Source organism: Littorina saxatilis, linkage group LG17, assembly GCF_037325665.1.
Source record: "Littorina saxatilis isolate snail1 linkage group LG17, US_GU_Lsax_2.0, whole genome shotgun sequence".
NCBI classification, from domain to species: Eukaryota; Metazoa; Mollusca; class Gastropoda; order Littorinimorpha; family Littorinidae; genus Littorina; species Littorina saxatilis.
The window spans coordinates 41,955,885-41,970,338 of NC_090261.1; the positions used below are offsets into that span (position 1 = coordinate 41,955,885).

The 14,454-nt window shown below is 43.7% G+C and overlaps 1 protein-coding gene across 1 annotated transcript in view; it reads right to left on the reverse strand.

Annotated features, from left to right (window-relative positions):
- Positions 1-14,454, reverse strand: part of LOC138952969 (uncharacterized) — a 45,348-nt gene that overhangs the window by 12,287 nt on the left and 18,607 nt on the right. The window contains exons 6-15 of the mRNA XM_070324732.1: positions 13,269-13,393; positions 11,745-11,869; positions 11,260-11,431; positions 10,538-10,725; positions 9,963-10,073; positions 9,246-9,317; positions 2,671-2,721; positions 2,406-2,470; positions 1,011-1,157; positions 171-378 (exon numbers count right to left, since the gene is read on the reverse strand). Of these exons, the coding sequence (XP_070180833.1) occupies positions 171-378; positions 1,011-1,157; positions 2,406-2,470; positions 2,671-2,721; positions 9,246-9,317; positions 9,963-10,073; positions 10,538-10,725; positions 11,260-11,431; positions 11,745-11,869; positions 13,269-13,393 (1,264 nt within the window). The remainder of the gene's footprint in view (positions 1-170; positions 379-1,010; positions 1,158-2,405; positions 2,471-2,670; positions 2,722-9,245; positions 9,318-9,962; positions 10,074-10,537; positions 10,726-11,259; positions 11,432-11,744; positions 11,870-13,268; positions 13,394-14,454) is intronic.

Sequence of the window (14,454 nt, forward strand, 5' to 3'; positions counted from 1 at the left end):
GGGTAGGTCTTCTTCTTCTTCTTCGTTCATGGGCTTAGACTCCCACGTTCACTCATGTTTTTAGCACGAGTGGATTTTTACATGTATGACCGTTTTTACCCCGCCATTCAGGCAGCATACGCCGGATTTCGGGGGACCGCTGAACCAATGAAAACATCCTTGCAACTGACCTTGACACCATACTCATTAAAGACAATGTTTGGAGGCAGCTGCTGTAACATAGAAGTGGAGAGGTCATGGATGGGATAGCCACACAGTTGTAATGTCTGCTCGCGGCCCAGTGGAACGTATTTGCTCGCATCGCTCACATCAACTGGCTCATCCTCTGATTCCGTGTTAAGCAGGAAACTGCTGAGTCTTGGTCCACAGCTCACAAAACTGGAAACAAGTGAAACTGAACAGACTACTTGATTTACGCTTGATCTTTACAACAAGAGAAGGAAAGGGTGGTGAGGTTTTTGCCTGTATATTATTGTTAAGCATAGGTCCAGTAAATAAATGCCAAAAAAAAGGTTGAGTAAATTTGTCCTCAGCTGGTGAAAAGGGTCTGTGTGTCTGCATGTGTGTGTGTGTGTATTTATGTGTGTGTGTGTGTGTGTGTGTGTGTATTTAGGTGTGTGTATGTGTGTGTGTGTGTGTGTGGGTGTGTGTGTGTGTGTGTACGTGTGTGTGTGTGTATGTGTACGTGTGTGTGTGTGGATAATGGATGGATGAATGGATGGATGGATGGATGGATGGATGGATGGATGGATGGATGGTTGGGTGGGTGCGTGGGTTTGTGTGGGTGGGTGCATGCGTGCGTGTTAGTCTGTATGTGTGTCTATATGTTGTATAAATATGTTGTAAATATTGTCTAGTTTACATATCAACACACACACACACACACACATACACACACACACACACACACACACACACACACACACACACACACACACACACACACACACATACACAGGAATACGCATACATTCATGAAAAACAACAAAAACTCAGTGTCAAAAACTTACTCAGCATGAGAGAAACAGGCGAGGAAGTCAGCAAAGACAGTGTACAGGTGTGTCAGGTCTTCAAACTGCACTTTGGGCCCCACCTCCAGCACAGGTAACAGATTCACGTGACGAAGGCGGCAGAAGTCAACCAGGTGAAGCACCTCCCTGCACAGCCCAAACATTATCCCCCCCTCTGCTTCTTTCTCTCTGTAAACTTGTAGGGCTAGTTATTTTTCGGTAACTTACCCAACAACCAAAATCACTTACCCAACAACGGGCCTGAATCCTCGATAGTTCATGGGTAGAGACTGTACACATTGTGGATCTACCTTTTGCGACTCAAAAGTTCAGAACACTCTAAAGTACAAAATATACATTTCTGGAGCAAACAATACAACCATACCGCATTTAAACCAGCAACTACAGGCTTGAACACATGAATCTCAATATAAAATCCATGAGTTTGGTTGTTTTCTGAATTCAGATCTGCCGTGCACAATCGTTTATCGCTAGCAAGATTCCAAGGAAAAGTAACTCTCATACTTTGTCTAGCGACACGAGTAGTTCCCCTTCCAGATTTCGGCTTCATCGACAAGACTGCAATCTGACGGTCAGTTTTCAACAATATTTCATTTTATAAACAGATCATACGCAATCAATTGCAAACATTTAATCAACTTAAAGAACATGCAGCGGTTTCATACACTATTTTGCCCCAGAAAACTTAACTTCATACAGTTTTTAACGTTGGAACACGGGTGTAAAACTTCGTCTGCTAGTCACATTCGAGGAAAGAACATTTTCTGAGCGATACCAAAACATGAGCAGAACACACACTATCTGCCTTTACCGCCACAGCAGAATGACAACATAACTGTGTACTTGATTTTAGTTCAAAATATGGAAACTGACAAGAAGTGTTAACAAAATTGAATGATTTGCACGGAACTATACAACCGTGCATTAATCGATAGCCTGCGCAGGTAGACTGGTTGGGTGAATATGATTCGATCAAACTTTCGCACAAAAACTCCTCTTTTCTTTGAATAACTGAAGAAAGGAGGGATAAAGAGGTTACATACCTCGTCTCAGTGATTATCAAAAATAATGGTCTCAGTTCGCGGTCATGAAAAAGCTCGCTGAAGCTCGCATTTTTCATGATCCGCTAACTTCGACCATTATTTTTGATAATCACTGAGACTCGGCATGTAACCTCTACTTATCATGCTCATTTCATTTCTTAACATGTTTCTTGTAAACAGAAAAACTAAAATGTGAGACAAGGCAGAAAAGGGAAAGAACTAGCTTCAAAGATTACACATATGCTCACAATGGTAACATGTATGATTAAACTGAAAAACGCCACACACACACACACACACACACACATTCATGAAGTCATGACAAACTGACCTTCTACTAAAGCAGAACTGCCATTGTGGCGGCGTCTTGGACCTGAACCGACAGTAAAGGTGAACCTGCAAACACAATTTAAAACAGAACATAACTGAAGAGAAAATGCTAACAAATAATTGCCGAAAAGAATTCGGTTCATTATCATGATAATAAGCATTCAACAACTCCAGAAGGCATGCATGCGTATGTGTGTCTGTCTGTCTGTCTTTCTGTGGGGACTGGAGTTGGGTTTTGTTATTTGTTTTTTGGGCCGATTACCTACCTGATTTACTTTGAGAGTTGATAGTGTGTCCAACATTTCCTCCAGCAGCATCTGAAACGTTGATGAAAATAAAATAATATACCGCAAAATGATCTAATAAGATCTATGTTAAAATACGCAGCAGGACATTCGAAAATTTCTTAATAAATTTTCATTTAATTAATATACTTACCAACTCACATAAATAGCATTAACTTCAGTTTGATGCGTAAGACATTGAAGTACTAACCCTGGAAACAGGGGGAGGTAACCCCCAAATCAAAACAAAACCTTGACAACAAGGCCCTGGTAGTTACCTCCCCTCACCGGTAGCCCGCGCATGCGCGGCACATATCACCGGCAAACTCATTCCCAATGAAACACCACCTTCAACCATTAACAAAAAAACGATTGCGGGGTAGGATGGGAGGGCATTAACTATGTGAGTTGGTAAGTATATTAATTAAATGAAAATTTATTAAGAAATTTTCGATTAAATAACATATTCTTACTACAACTCACATAAATAGCAGATTGCTACATAAGGTGGCGGGAATCTCACTTAACATGATAAGAAACCAGCCTGCTTCAACCATAATTGGTAAGCAACTACTACCATTGCAGTGGGTACTAAAACACGCACAAAAGTAGTAAAGAAAGACGTCTAAACATGACGTCCAAACACCACTGAGGTGCCATACGAGAATTGTCTGGCAGCAGAACCACCGGATAAAGGGTCCAAGCTCAGGCCCCATGAATTCTAGACAACCCAGAGGAAGAAAGAAAGCTCCCCCCCATTTGACTGCCGCACTCATAAGCCTGTTAATGAGTGTAAAAGCCCATCTAGTCAGGGCTGCCTAGCAATAATTTGGTTCTATCCGTTGAAACGCAAGAACCAAAAGGAGCCATGCAAGACAAGTAGTCAAATACTCAAAACCTTGAGCGAGACCCAGAAGTATGTAAAACGCTACACCCTTAAGGGGAAGTGAACACTGACAAAAAGGAGTCTGAGAGCCTTCCTATAAAGAAAGGCTAGCATGTCTCCAAATCTATGGCTCTTAAAAAAGAGCTTAAAAACAAAAGGAAATCCCAAGTTGGAATTAATTTTCAAAAGACAAAAGCTTGGACGCAGGGCCCTACCTCGCAGGGCGTAGAAAGAGAAAAGTCTTGTCAAGACCTGACGACGTTCCTCCAGAATAACGAAACATAGACTTCCTACGATAACAACAGTTCGTGGAAAGTCTTAACATCCTCCTGAACTGGAGAATGCTAAAGCCTATGCCCAGAATCTAGAACTTGCACTAATGCAGGTGCTGGAGGAAGGGCTGACTGCCCCCCCCCTTTTATTTGCACTCATAGAAAGTTAATGATGGCAAAGAAACCACCAGAAAAAATCAACCTAGATAAATAACCCCTTTCACGTAAAGCCTGTTGAGACCTAAGCTAAGTGAAAAGGCCTAAAATACGCTGTCTTGGTCGTGACTGACGAAAAGAGAGAACAATCTCTTACAAACGGCTAGACCAGAAAGACAGCTCTTAACTCAAAAGAGAGCCGTGCAAGTTCGGAAGACAAACGGATATGTCCTCCGAGGCGAGCGAGTAATAAAAAACGAACCTTTGCGTCTCCCCTCGAAGAGAACAAGAAGTTCCAAACGACCACAAGTGAAACACCCTCCACGGAGTGAAGCACTAAAAGATTAAGGCTTGAGTAAACCACAGCACCATAGTCCAAGAGGAAACGCTAAATGTTCGCAATGAACCAGAGACAATAACTTGCCCCTTGTTCAAAGGATAGAGCAAGACAAATGTCGGAAAACATCTGGCCTTGCTAGACTCTCCCACAAAAGAGTCAAATGACTTAAAGCCGAAAACAAAGGCAACAATTTGCAGGTCGGCGAGAATGCAACCTCTCATCAAGAGATGAACCGAGATTGCTCATCAAAACCAAAGCGACTTTAATCGAAAGAGGCAAAAGTCTAACTCAATACTCACTAGCAATAAGCTATGAAATTTAATCGACAAGAAAGGAAGCAAGCATACAGTGGGAGCTAGCTGTAGTGCCGAACGTGGAACGATCAGAGCCTAAGTTTGTCAACACAGAACTGAATAGGACAAACCCTGTAGCGACCGTTAAAACATAATGTCGCTATGTTACACCCTGGGAGGGTGTGAAGCCCGCCAGGCCTAGGAGATGACGTCAGTTCGTGACCGATCTCCTACCGAAAACAAGTGATACCTGAGAAAAAGATATCAAGCCCTCATCGGTGAGAAAAATCTCAAGAACGAGCAAACGTGTTCCTGAAGTACCCAAACTACCAGAACACTCACCCTCTAATGAACCAAGCTGTGAACCCAACATGATCCAAACGGTTAGCCAAAAGTAGGCTACTGCTGGTGCATGACCTGCTTGAGCAACTACCCAATCAAGACCGAGCGAATGACGCAGTAAAACTTCCTGCGTTAAGAGTCCAAGTCTAGCAAAGACAAGCACTCATAACTTCGTGGGTCGTGGCAGAAAGCACCAATGAATGACTATGACTATGAACTGGACCGTCGCTACCCGTAGGTAAGACAAAGTCGCCGAAACCGGCCGTCATGTTGCCCCCAAACTGACTTCAGACGCTTCTTGTCAAAACAGAGGAAGTCACAAGAAAGTCCGAACAACCTCCTCGAGAGGACAAAAACGATGAACGCTCAAAAACCGACAGCTGTCGTGAACTAAGGAGCATCCTTAAGAAAAATCCGGAATAAATTTCGCCGCCAATCAAGAAACACCCTGAATATGGCCGAAAACCCAGAACGCGTCTGATCCGCTGAGAGACTAAAAGTCAGACGCGGGGACCTACGCAAACAGTAATCATAGATGCCAAAGTGCTACGATTACCTGGAACGTCAAAAAAAAACGAACCAGAAAAAGGCAAAATCCCTAGTACAAAACACCCGCAACACCTTGACAGTGTGGGTTGATGCTAATGCGTACAGTCCTTCACTCCGAAAACAGAAGTGAGAGACGGGATACCAAAACCACCAACAACCTGAAACCCAAAGGGTTGACATTGGAAGCCTACTAGGCAAACGGAGTCCTTGTTCCCAGAACCATCATTGGCCGAAGCCGTAAATGATTGTCCCCCAACGCAGGAGTGACCTGAAGCGGGGAACTCGGAAGTGCAAAAGGATCAAAAGAATGATTGGGCTTCCCGTTCAGCTTTGGTTACGAAGCATGAAAGACGACGTGCGAGAACAATTGCTCGGAGAAGCCAGCCATGGCTGAACAGACTCCGACACATCCCCATGAGCAGTGAACAGAGGAAAGATGCTAACAGCACCGGAACTCAACACCTTAGCCATCTCATAGGCTACAGAGGGCGACTCCCGAAACCGGAAGTGAACGCTAGTCTCATTGTCACCCTGGAAATCGCCAAATGCGAAAGGTGGTGCCGCTAAACGAGAAGACGAAGTTGTCACCCCTTCTGCAAAGTATCGAGAGGTAACCTCAGCGGCGGCAAACAGCGCGCGCAAGAACCTCCTCTCAACTCGAAAGTTGTGTTCCGCCTCGGAAGAGTCATCACAATCCTCAACAACATCCACATCATCAACAAAGATGTCTGATGAAGCCCGATCATGACCGGAACCATCATTGCCCCGCAACGGAACTGATGAACTCGCCGTGCCGGAACCCTGTGTAACCACACCAAGGAGGACCGGCAAAGCCGAGCTGCTACCATTGCCCGGAACCAGAGGTAGCTGGCAATTCGGAAGGGAAGGCGACCGGAAACACACCTGTGCTCCGCCCGGAAGCTGACCCATCCTGCCCCCACCGTACGCAACCGCCTGAGCGGAAGCGTAGGCAGGAAACGGATTGCCGTTACCACCAACGACCGGAACCCCCGTAGGCTGTGAACCGGAAGTCGATGGTAACGATTTGAAAGTGCCACGATCTCCCGAAAGAAACCCTGTGGCCGGAAATCCCTTTGCCGAAGCAGTTGAACCCGAGTACGAGGGACCGGACGTACCAGCCCCAGCGTCAAGGGTGGAATAACCGTCGAGACAAACAACACGCTCGTGTGCTGAGTGCCCCGAACTTCCAAAAGTCTACCCCGGAACCGGCGGACCGGAACCAGCGGTAGCTGGCAATCCGGAAGGGAAGGCGACCGGAACACACCTGTGCTTTACCCGGAAGCTGACCCAACCTGTCCCCCACCGTCCGCAACCGCCTCAGCGGAAGCGTAGGCAGGAAACGGATTGCCGTTACCACCAACGACCGGAACCCCCGTAGGCTGTGAACCGGAAGTCGATGGTAACAAAATGAAAGTGCCACGATCTCTCGGAAGAAATCCTGTGGCCGGAAATCCCTTTGCCGAAGCAGTTGAACCCGAGTACGAGGGACCGGACGTACCGGCCCCAGCGTCAAGGGTGGAATAACCGTCGAGATGAGCAGCACGCATTTGCGCCGAACACCCCGAACTTCCATGAACACGTACCTGATCGGCCGAAGCCGAAAGCTGAGGAACAGCAACGTCCGCCGACGTAATCGTAGCGGAAAGAACAATCCTCGACAAAGAGGAAGCGTTGCCAACCCCTGGAGGCAAAGCTGGAATGGTGGAGGAAGACACACCCCTGTCAGTTGCCAGCATCTCCCTCATTTGATCCTTGAAAGTAGAAAAAAAAGAGCAAACAATTCATCGCGCGAGACCGCCTGGGTCTCTTTCTCCTGCGGCGACAAAACGGGCAAGCTAGCAGGAGGATCAAACGAAACACGCAACGACTCCTTGCTCACAGGATCGAAAATTTCGCAAAAATAATTACAAAATACTAAAATGCAAATGGCGGCATGCACCCGTAACACCGGGCACTGCCTACACTAGGTTGAAGCAACAAAAAACTCCAGAAAACGGAGCCAAAAGTTCAACAACCGGCAGAAAAAATAATGCAAATGGCGGCACGTCACAACGCAAGTCCGCCATGTTGACGACTAGAACTCCGTCAAGACGGAGACATGTAGTAAAAAACAGAATACCAACACACAAAGGTCGGCACAGGTAAAGACAAAATAATCTGTAAAAGATAAGTCATAAGACCTAAGCTTACACAACAGATCAAACTGCTCAGCAGGTAACAAAGTACCCTGCCCGACAGAGCTAACGCTAAAGACCGCCATGTTGAAACTACAACTCCGAGAACGGAGAACAAGCTTTAACATAACACGAACAAAGGCGGCGCAAGCTCAACCAAGCCTGTAAGGAGTAAGTCACTAGACTTAAGCTTAACGAAAGAACACACTGCTCAGCAGGGAAACGAAAGTCGCCTGTCTGGCAGCACTACAGTAATAGTCGCCGAGTTAAAAGTACAACTCCGTAAGACGGAGCACGAAGTACAAAGCCATTTACCAACAAATGCAAATGGCGGCACAAGCTATAACAAGAAAACGTTACAGATAAGTCACTAGACTAAGCTTGAACAACAAAATAACTGCTAGGCGGGAAAACGAAAGTCACCCGCCTGGCAGCACTACAGTAAAATCCGTGTAAACAGAACGACTCCGTAAGACGGAGCACAAAGTACGACGCCATTTACCAACAAATGCAAATGGCGGCACAAGCTATAACAAGAAAACGTTACAGATAAGTCACTAGACTAGGCTTGAACAACAAAATAACTGCTCAGCGGGAGAGACAAAACATGTCTGAGAGAGCAACAGCTCTCTCCCGCCCAAGTGAAAACCAAAACAAACTCCGAGAAACGGAGAAAGACATTTTCACAAGTGAACAGTTACCATAAACAAACGTTGTAAACCAGAAAGATCTCACCAACAGCTAGCAAGATGAACCAGGGTCAAAAGGTCGTCCTCACAGGAGACCCAAGGCTGAAAAGCCCAGCAAGTACCAACACGTCTGTACAGCACGGTGTTGAAGAAGGGAATGAGTTTGCCGGTGATATGTGCCGCGCATGCGCGGGCTACCGGTGAGGGGAGGTAACTACCAGGGCCTTGTTGTCAAGGTTTTGTTTTGATTTGGGGGTTACCTCCCCCTGTTTCCAGGGTTAGTACTTCAATGTCTTACGCATCAAACTGAAGTTAATGCTATTTATGTGAGTTGTAGTAAGAATATGTTATTTAATTTATATTTTATGGGACTGGAAAATTTACAACCATACGTATATATATATGAAGAGGTCTTTTTAAATGGCAATGTGCACACCATCTGTCATGTATAGCCAAAGTCAGCTCCTGTGACGTTAACTATACAAACTACATCCAGTGGGAATTTAGATCCAGATCCAGATGTTTAACTCAACAGATGTATGTGTTTTGAACAAGATATTTCACAGTGCTGAAAATTTCACTTTTTCTCATTCTGTCTATGTATGTCTGTCTTAAAAGAAAAGATTTTCAATTTAATTCACTTATTCCCAAAAGATCCTGATTACAGACAGGAGTAAAAAACTTCCTTTAATTCCCAATGCAGACCTGTCCCCTATACCCCACATCCAAAAGTTATTTGTTCATAGTCAAGATGATTTGTCACATTGACTATTTTCCAAAACTGCAGATACTCTGCCTGAACTTTACTCTGGCTAGATATATATAAACCACCTACGATGTTTGGAATGCGTCCTTGTGAAAAGTCCAGCAGAATGCCTCTGTACGGCAGCTCTGGCCAGTCATCAATCTGAAAGTGCAAGAAGAACATTTTGCTGTCAGAAAATAGTACTGTGGTACCTGCAATGTGAGGCCCCTCTGATCAGAGAACACCTCCTAATAAAGGACACATAATTCTGCTGTCTCTTTGTCTGTTATCATGTCTAAATTAACCGTAGTGAGTGATATTCATAAATAAAATTTGGAAAATGTGTGAACTCCCCTGTATGAAACAGGTCAAATCTATTCATCATTTCTTTCAGTCTCCTGATAGACTACAAGACTTGTTTCTGCCTCAACCGTACTGCACACATATATTCATGCAAAAAGAAAGAGAGCAATCACTGAAAGAGGCAACTCTGCTTGACTTCTTGCTCACAATTGAAGAAATCGCTAAACAAAATCAAAAGTGACATGGCCGGTTGTTTAGCTTATTATCACACAAAAAGCGTGCTTCCATCCACAATGGGACATGTGTCCCCCTCGATCAAATTCTGATGGGACATAGTCGAAGTCAAGAAGCGCCAATGCAGTACTCCGATGTAAAGTGTGCATAAGATGGCACAGTGGTACGGAATGTCAGTGCGCCCTTAGACGGAATTCTTATGGGACATTTTCAGATTTTATAAGTCAATGGTGCAGGGCGCACTTATAAACCGAACCCTGAACCACTCACCAGTAGTGTCGGAATGTGAATTTCTTGTTCCCCTCTGTAGAGTGACATGAGTTGCATCAGTGTGGATATGGCATACCCTAGGGACTCCAGAGCGCCACACACAATTTTTATCTGAAAAATATCATCGTCATCATCATCAAACATAATCTCATTTCACTACGAAAAGATCATAATCAATTCCAAAACATTGTTTTAAGTGTTCCATTTTATATTGTCATCAGTTTTAGTTAGAATTGGAAGTAGCATGCTCATCAACAAAAAAGGTTTCAATGTCAATGTCATCAAATTAAAGTCAAAAGGATGTTGTTATTATTCAGAAGTGAAATACAGGGGGAAAAGTCCAGAAGATTCAAAGTTATTTGACAACCTTCATTTATCAGAATGTTTTGTCATATAGTTATACACCTGTAATACACTCATGCATGCATACACAAACACACACGCACATATCACACACACACACACACACACACACACACACACACACACACACACACACACACACACTCACACACATGCATACATTTACTCCATCAAGCACACATTCCCTGCAGTTTACTGCCAATTTCTCTGACCTGTTTTGGAGAGATGGTAAGCTTGTAAGTGCCGTAGCCTGGACAGAGTCGGCCACTGACATGGCAGACAACATGCGGAAGGTCACGGTCAGACAACGACGTCAGCAGGTCAAGGGACAAATTAACGCCCAGGGCCTCGAACCTCAAGCGCCGGATGTTCCACAGTTCTGCTATCTCTCTGGGGCACACTGTCAAAAAAAATTCCATTCATCATTTGTCGGAATATGAATATGACTGTAGAGTTTATATCTGACTATAGAACTGTTTGAACTAATAATACTGAGTGCAAATGAATGTGGTGCAGACCGTATCCTAACCTGAAAACTGAGAATTCTTTCCCCCAAAGCAGCCAATGGATATCATATCTACCTCTACCCCATCCAATCACTGAATTAAATCATAGCAGCAAAAATCTTGCTGATGATGAAAGGCTTGCTCTTACAAGCTCTTTCCTCTCTTCCAGCGCCACATACTCCACATCTTCAGTGGTTGTGGACACAACATAGACTCATGTGATAGGGTTTATGTCCGTCTGTAGATGGTTTTTTCTCTTTTTTTTCTGTTAGTCCTGTGTCGACAACTCTTCGACAAGCGCTTAGAACTGTACCCACGGGATACGCGCGATATAAGCTTCTTATTGATTGATTGATCCGTTCTTTACTTTTAGCACCACCATCAACCCCATTTCAGCTTCACTTAATCTAAATCACAGCCACACACACCTTCGCCAGGAGAGGCGAGAATGAAGACGTTGATGTTGTCCTTGATGACGAACGTCTTGCCTCCGCCCTGCACGATGCTCTGTGGTTGTGGCCACAGCAGGTTCAGCTTCTCCTCTGTCACCACCGGCTTCAGGGGAGTGGGTGGTACTTCCAGGTCAAAGGTGGCTAGTTTCTGAAAGACAAACTACAGGCTTGAGAGGAGGACAAAATCTTTTGACCAAAGCATTTCAATCCATCATTCATTTTATTTGTTTGGCACTTTTTCGTAAATCACTCAGTGAGAATTCTTTGTTATCATGTATGCCCCCCCCCCCCCCCCCCCCCCCCCCCCCAAACAATCCAACCAAGCGCTTGGTTCTCACCCATTTGGTACTTTCTCATGCACACTCACCCAGGTCTTTCAAATACACCAAGGCATATCTGAAGTGAGAACTGACTGTGTGCATGTGCTTTATGATTTACATCTTCGCTGTTGATGTGATTACCTTGAATGTAGGCGTGGGCAGTTTGGGTATGGCTGTATCATCGTCATTTTCGTCACCACCATTAGTCAGTGCATCACCGGACGCCAGACTGTCAAAGCGCACCAAGTTGGCTTTGCTACCTGGAACTAAATTTCAACCCATTTAATATCATAGACAGAAAATATGTCAGAGAGTCTAAGAGTCTCATGAGTAAAACCGGAAATGTTCTCAAATTCAAATAGTTAGTGGGTTCCTGCTTGATACAAATAGTACACAGGAAAGTAAAACAGTGTTAGCAGTGTAAGCTTGGCTATTGTCAAAAGTGTGCAACTCAGCAGAACCGACCATTTCCAGCAAGGACAGAAGGGTTCTTTTAATGAATGATTGGGATTGCATGCAAACACAAAATAACAAGAAGGGCAAAGCCCATACGACTCACATGCTTGACCTTGACCTTTACATGACCTTGACCTTCAGCTAAACCTAGCAATGACATCATACACTAAGAACTGCTTTACACATTTTTCCTACCAAAATACATGTGACCGTGACCCAAGGTCAAGGTTATCCAAGGTCATGCAACACAAAGCTGTTAATTCAAGACATAGGAAGTACAATGGTGCTTATTGGCTCTTTCTACCATGAGATATGGTCACTTTTAGTGGTTCACTACCTTATTTTGGTCACATTTCATAAGGGTCAAAGTGACCTTGACCTTGATCATATGTGACCAAATGTGTCTCATGATGAAAGCATAACATGTGCCCCACATAATTTTTAAGTTTGAAACAGTTATCTTCCATAGTTCAGGGTCAAGGTCACTTCAAAATATGTATACAATCCAACTTTGAAGAGCTCCTGTGACCTTGACCTTGAAGCAAGGTAAACCAAACTGGTATCAAAAGATGGGGCTTACTTTGCCCTATATATCATATATAGGTGAGGTATTAAATCTCAAAAACTTCAGAGAAAATGGGAAAAATGTGAAAAATAGCTGTTTTTTAGACAACATTTATGGCCCCTGCGACCTTGACCTTGAAGCAAGGTCAAGATGCTATGTATGTTTTTTGGGGCCTTGTCATCATACACCATCTTGCCAAATTTGGTACTGATAGACTGAATAGTGTCCAAGAAATATCCAACGTTAAAGTTTTCCGGACGGCCGGACGGACGGACGGGGGGGACGGACGGACGGACGGACGACTCGGGTGAGTACATAGACTCACTTTTGCTTCGCATGTGAGTCAAAAACCTCACTAAAAATGTACAGTCTTACTATTAGAAATTGGGTTTGTATTTTGCAGAACCTTCAGAAAGTATAGGAAACTAAATGTCAGTTATCCTGCCTTTCCAAATTTAGAGTTTTAGCCCAGTGTATCCATCTGCAGATATAACTGTGTGGACATGTAAACTATGCACTAGTGAAGTTTTCTCCCTCAGTCTGCATCATGTGTAATACGCATCATCCAAACACTACTCATTACTATGACCTACTGATGATTACTTAAATGAGTCAATAATTGGCTCGCCAAAGGGTCAACTTACTTTGGTGTATGCTGTTCTGTACTTCCTCTCCGTCAGGGAAATCCGGCTTGCGTGGAGCTTTGAGGGCTTGAAGCAGATCTTCTCTGTCCCCAGCAAGGTCATGTGCGTTCTGACCTACAAACTCCCTGAAAGCATAAAGAAATGACATCAAGCTGTGGTCACCCATCTATAATTTAGCTGAAAAGTAAAAACGTTTCACTTTCAGACAGAAAAAGGAAGAATATCAAAAAAGATATAATAGTATCTGCGATGAAAGGACACCCTTTGGACCAGCCTAAAATGTCGCTACCTTGCAGATGGCATTTCATGACATGTGTATGTTTAGTAGAGATAAGAGACACCTGGACAACAGGTGTCCTTTCAAGGGAGGTGTCCTCTCATTGGAGGGCCTCACATCAGAGGTACCACTGTACAAAAAACAAGTCGCGTAAGGCAAAAATACAATATTTAGTCAAGTAGCTGTCGAACTCACAGAATGAAACTGAACGCAATGCCATTTTTCAGCAAGACCGTATACGCGTAGCATCGTCAGTCCACCGCTCATGGCAAAGGCAGTGAAATTGACAAGAAGAGCGGGGTAGTAGTTGCGCTAAGAAGGATAGCACGCTTTTCTGTACCTCTCTTTGTTTTAACTTTCTGAGTGTGTTTTTAATCCAAACATATCATATCTATATGTTTTTGGAATCAGGAACCGACAAGGAATAAGATGAAAGTGTTTTTAAATTGATTTGGACAATTTAATTTTGATAACAATTTGTATATATTTAATTTTCAGAGCTTGTTTTTAATCCGAATATAACATATTTATATGTTTTTGGAATCAGCAAATGATGGAGAATAAGATAAACGTAAATTTGGATCGTTTTATAAATTTTTATTTTTTTTTTACAATTTTCAGATTTTTAATGACCAAAGTCATTAATTAATTTTTAAGCCACCAAGCTGAAATGCAATACCGAAGTCCGGGCTTCGTCGAAGATTACTTGACCAAAATTTCAACCAATTTGGTTGAAAAATGAGGGCGTGACAGTGCCGCCTCAACTTTCACGAAAAGCCAGATATGACGTCATCAAAGACATTTATCAAAAAAATGAAAAAAACGTTCGGGGATTTCATACCCAGGAACTCTCATGTCAAATTTCATAAAGATCGGTCCAGTAGTTTAGTCTGAATCGCTCTACACACA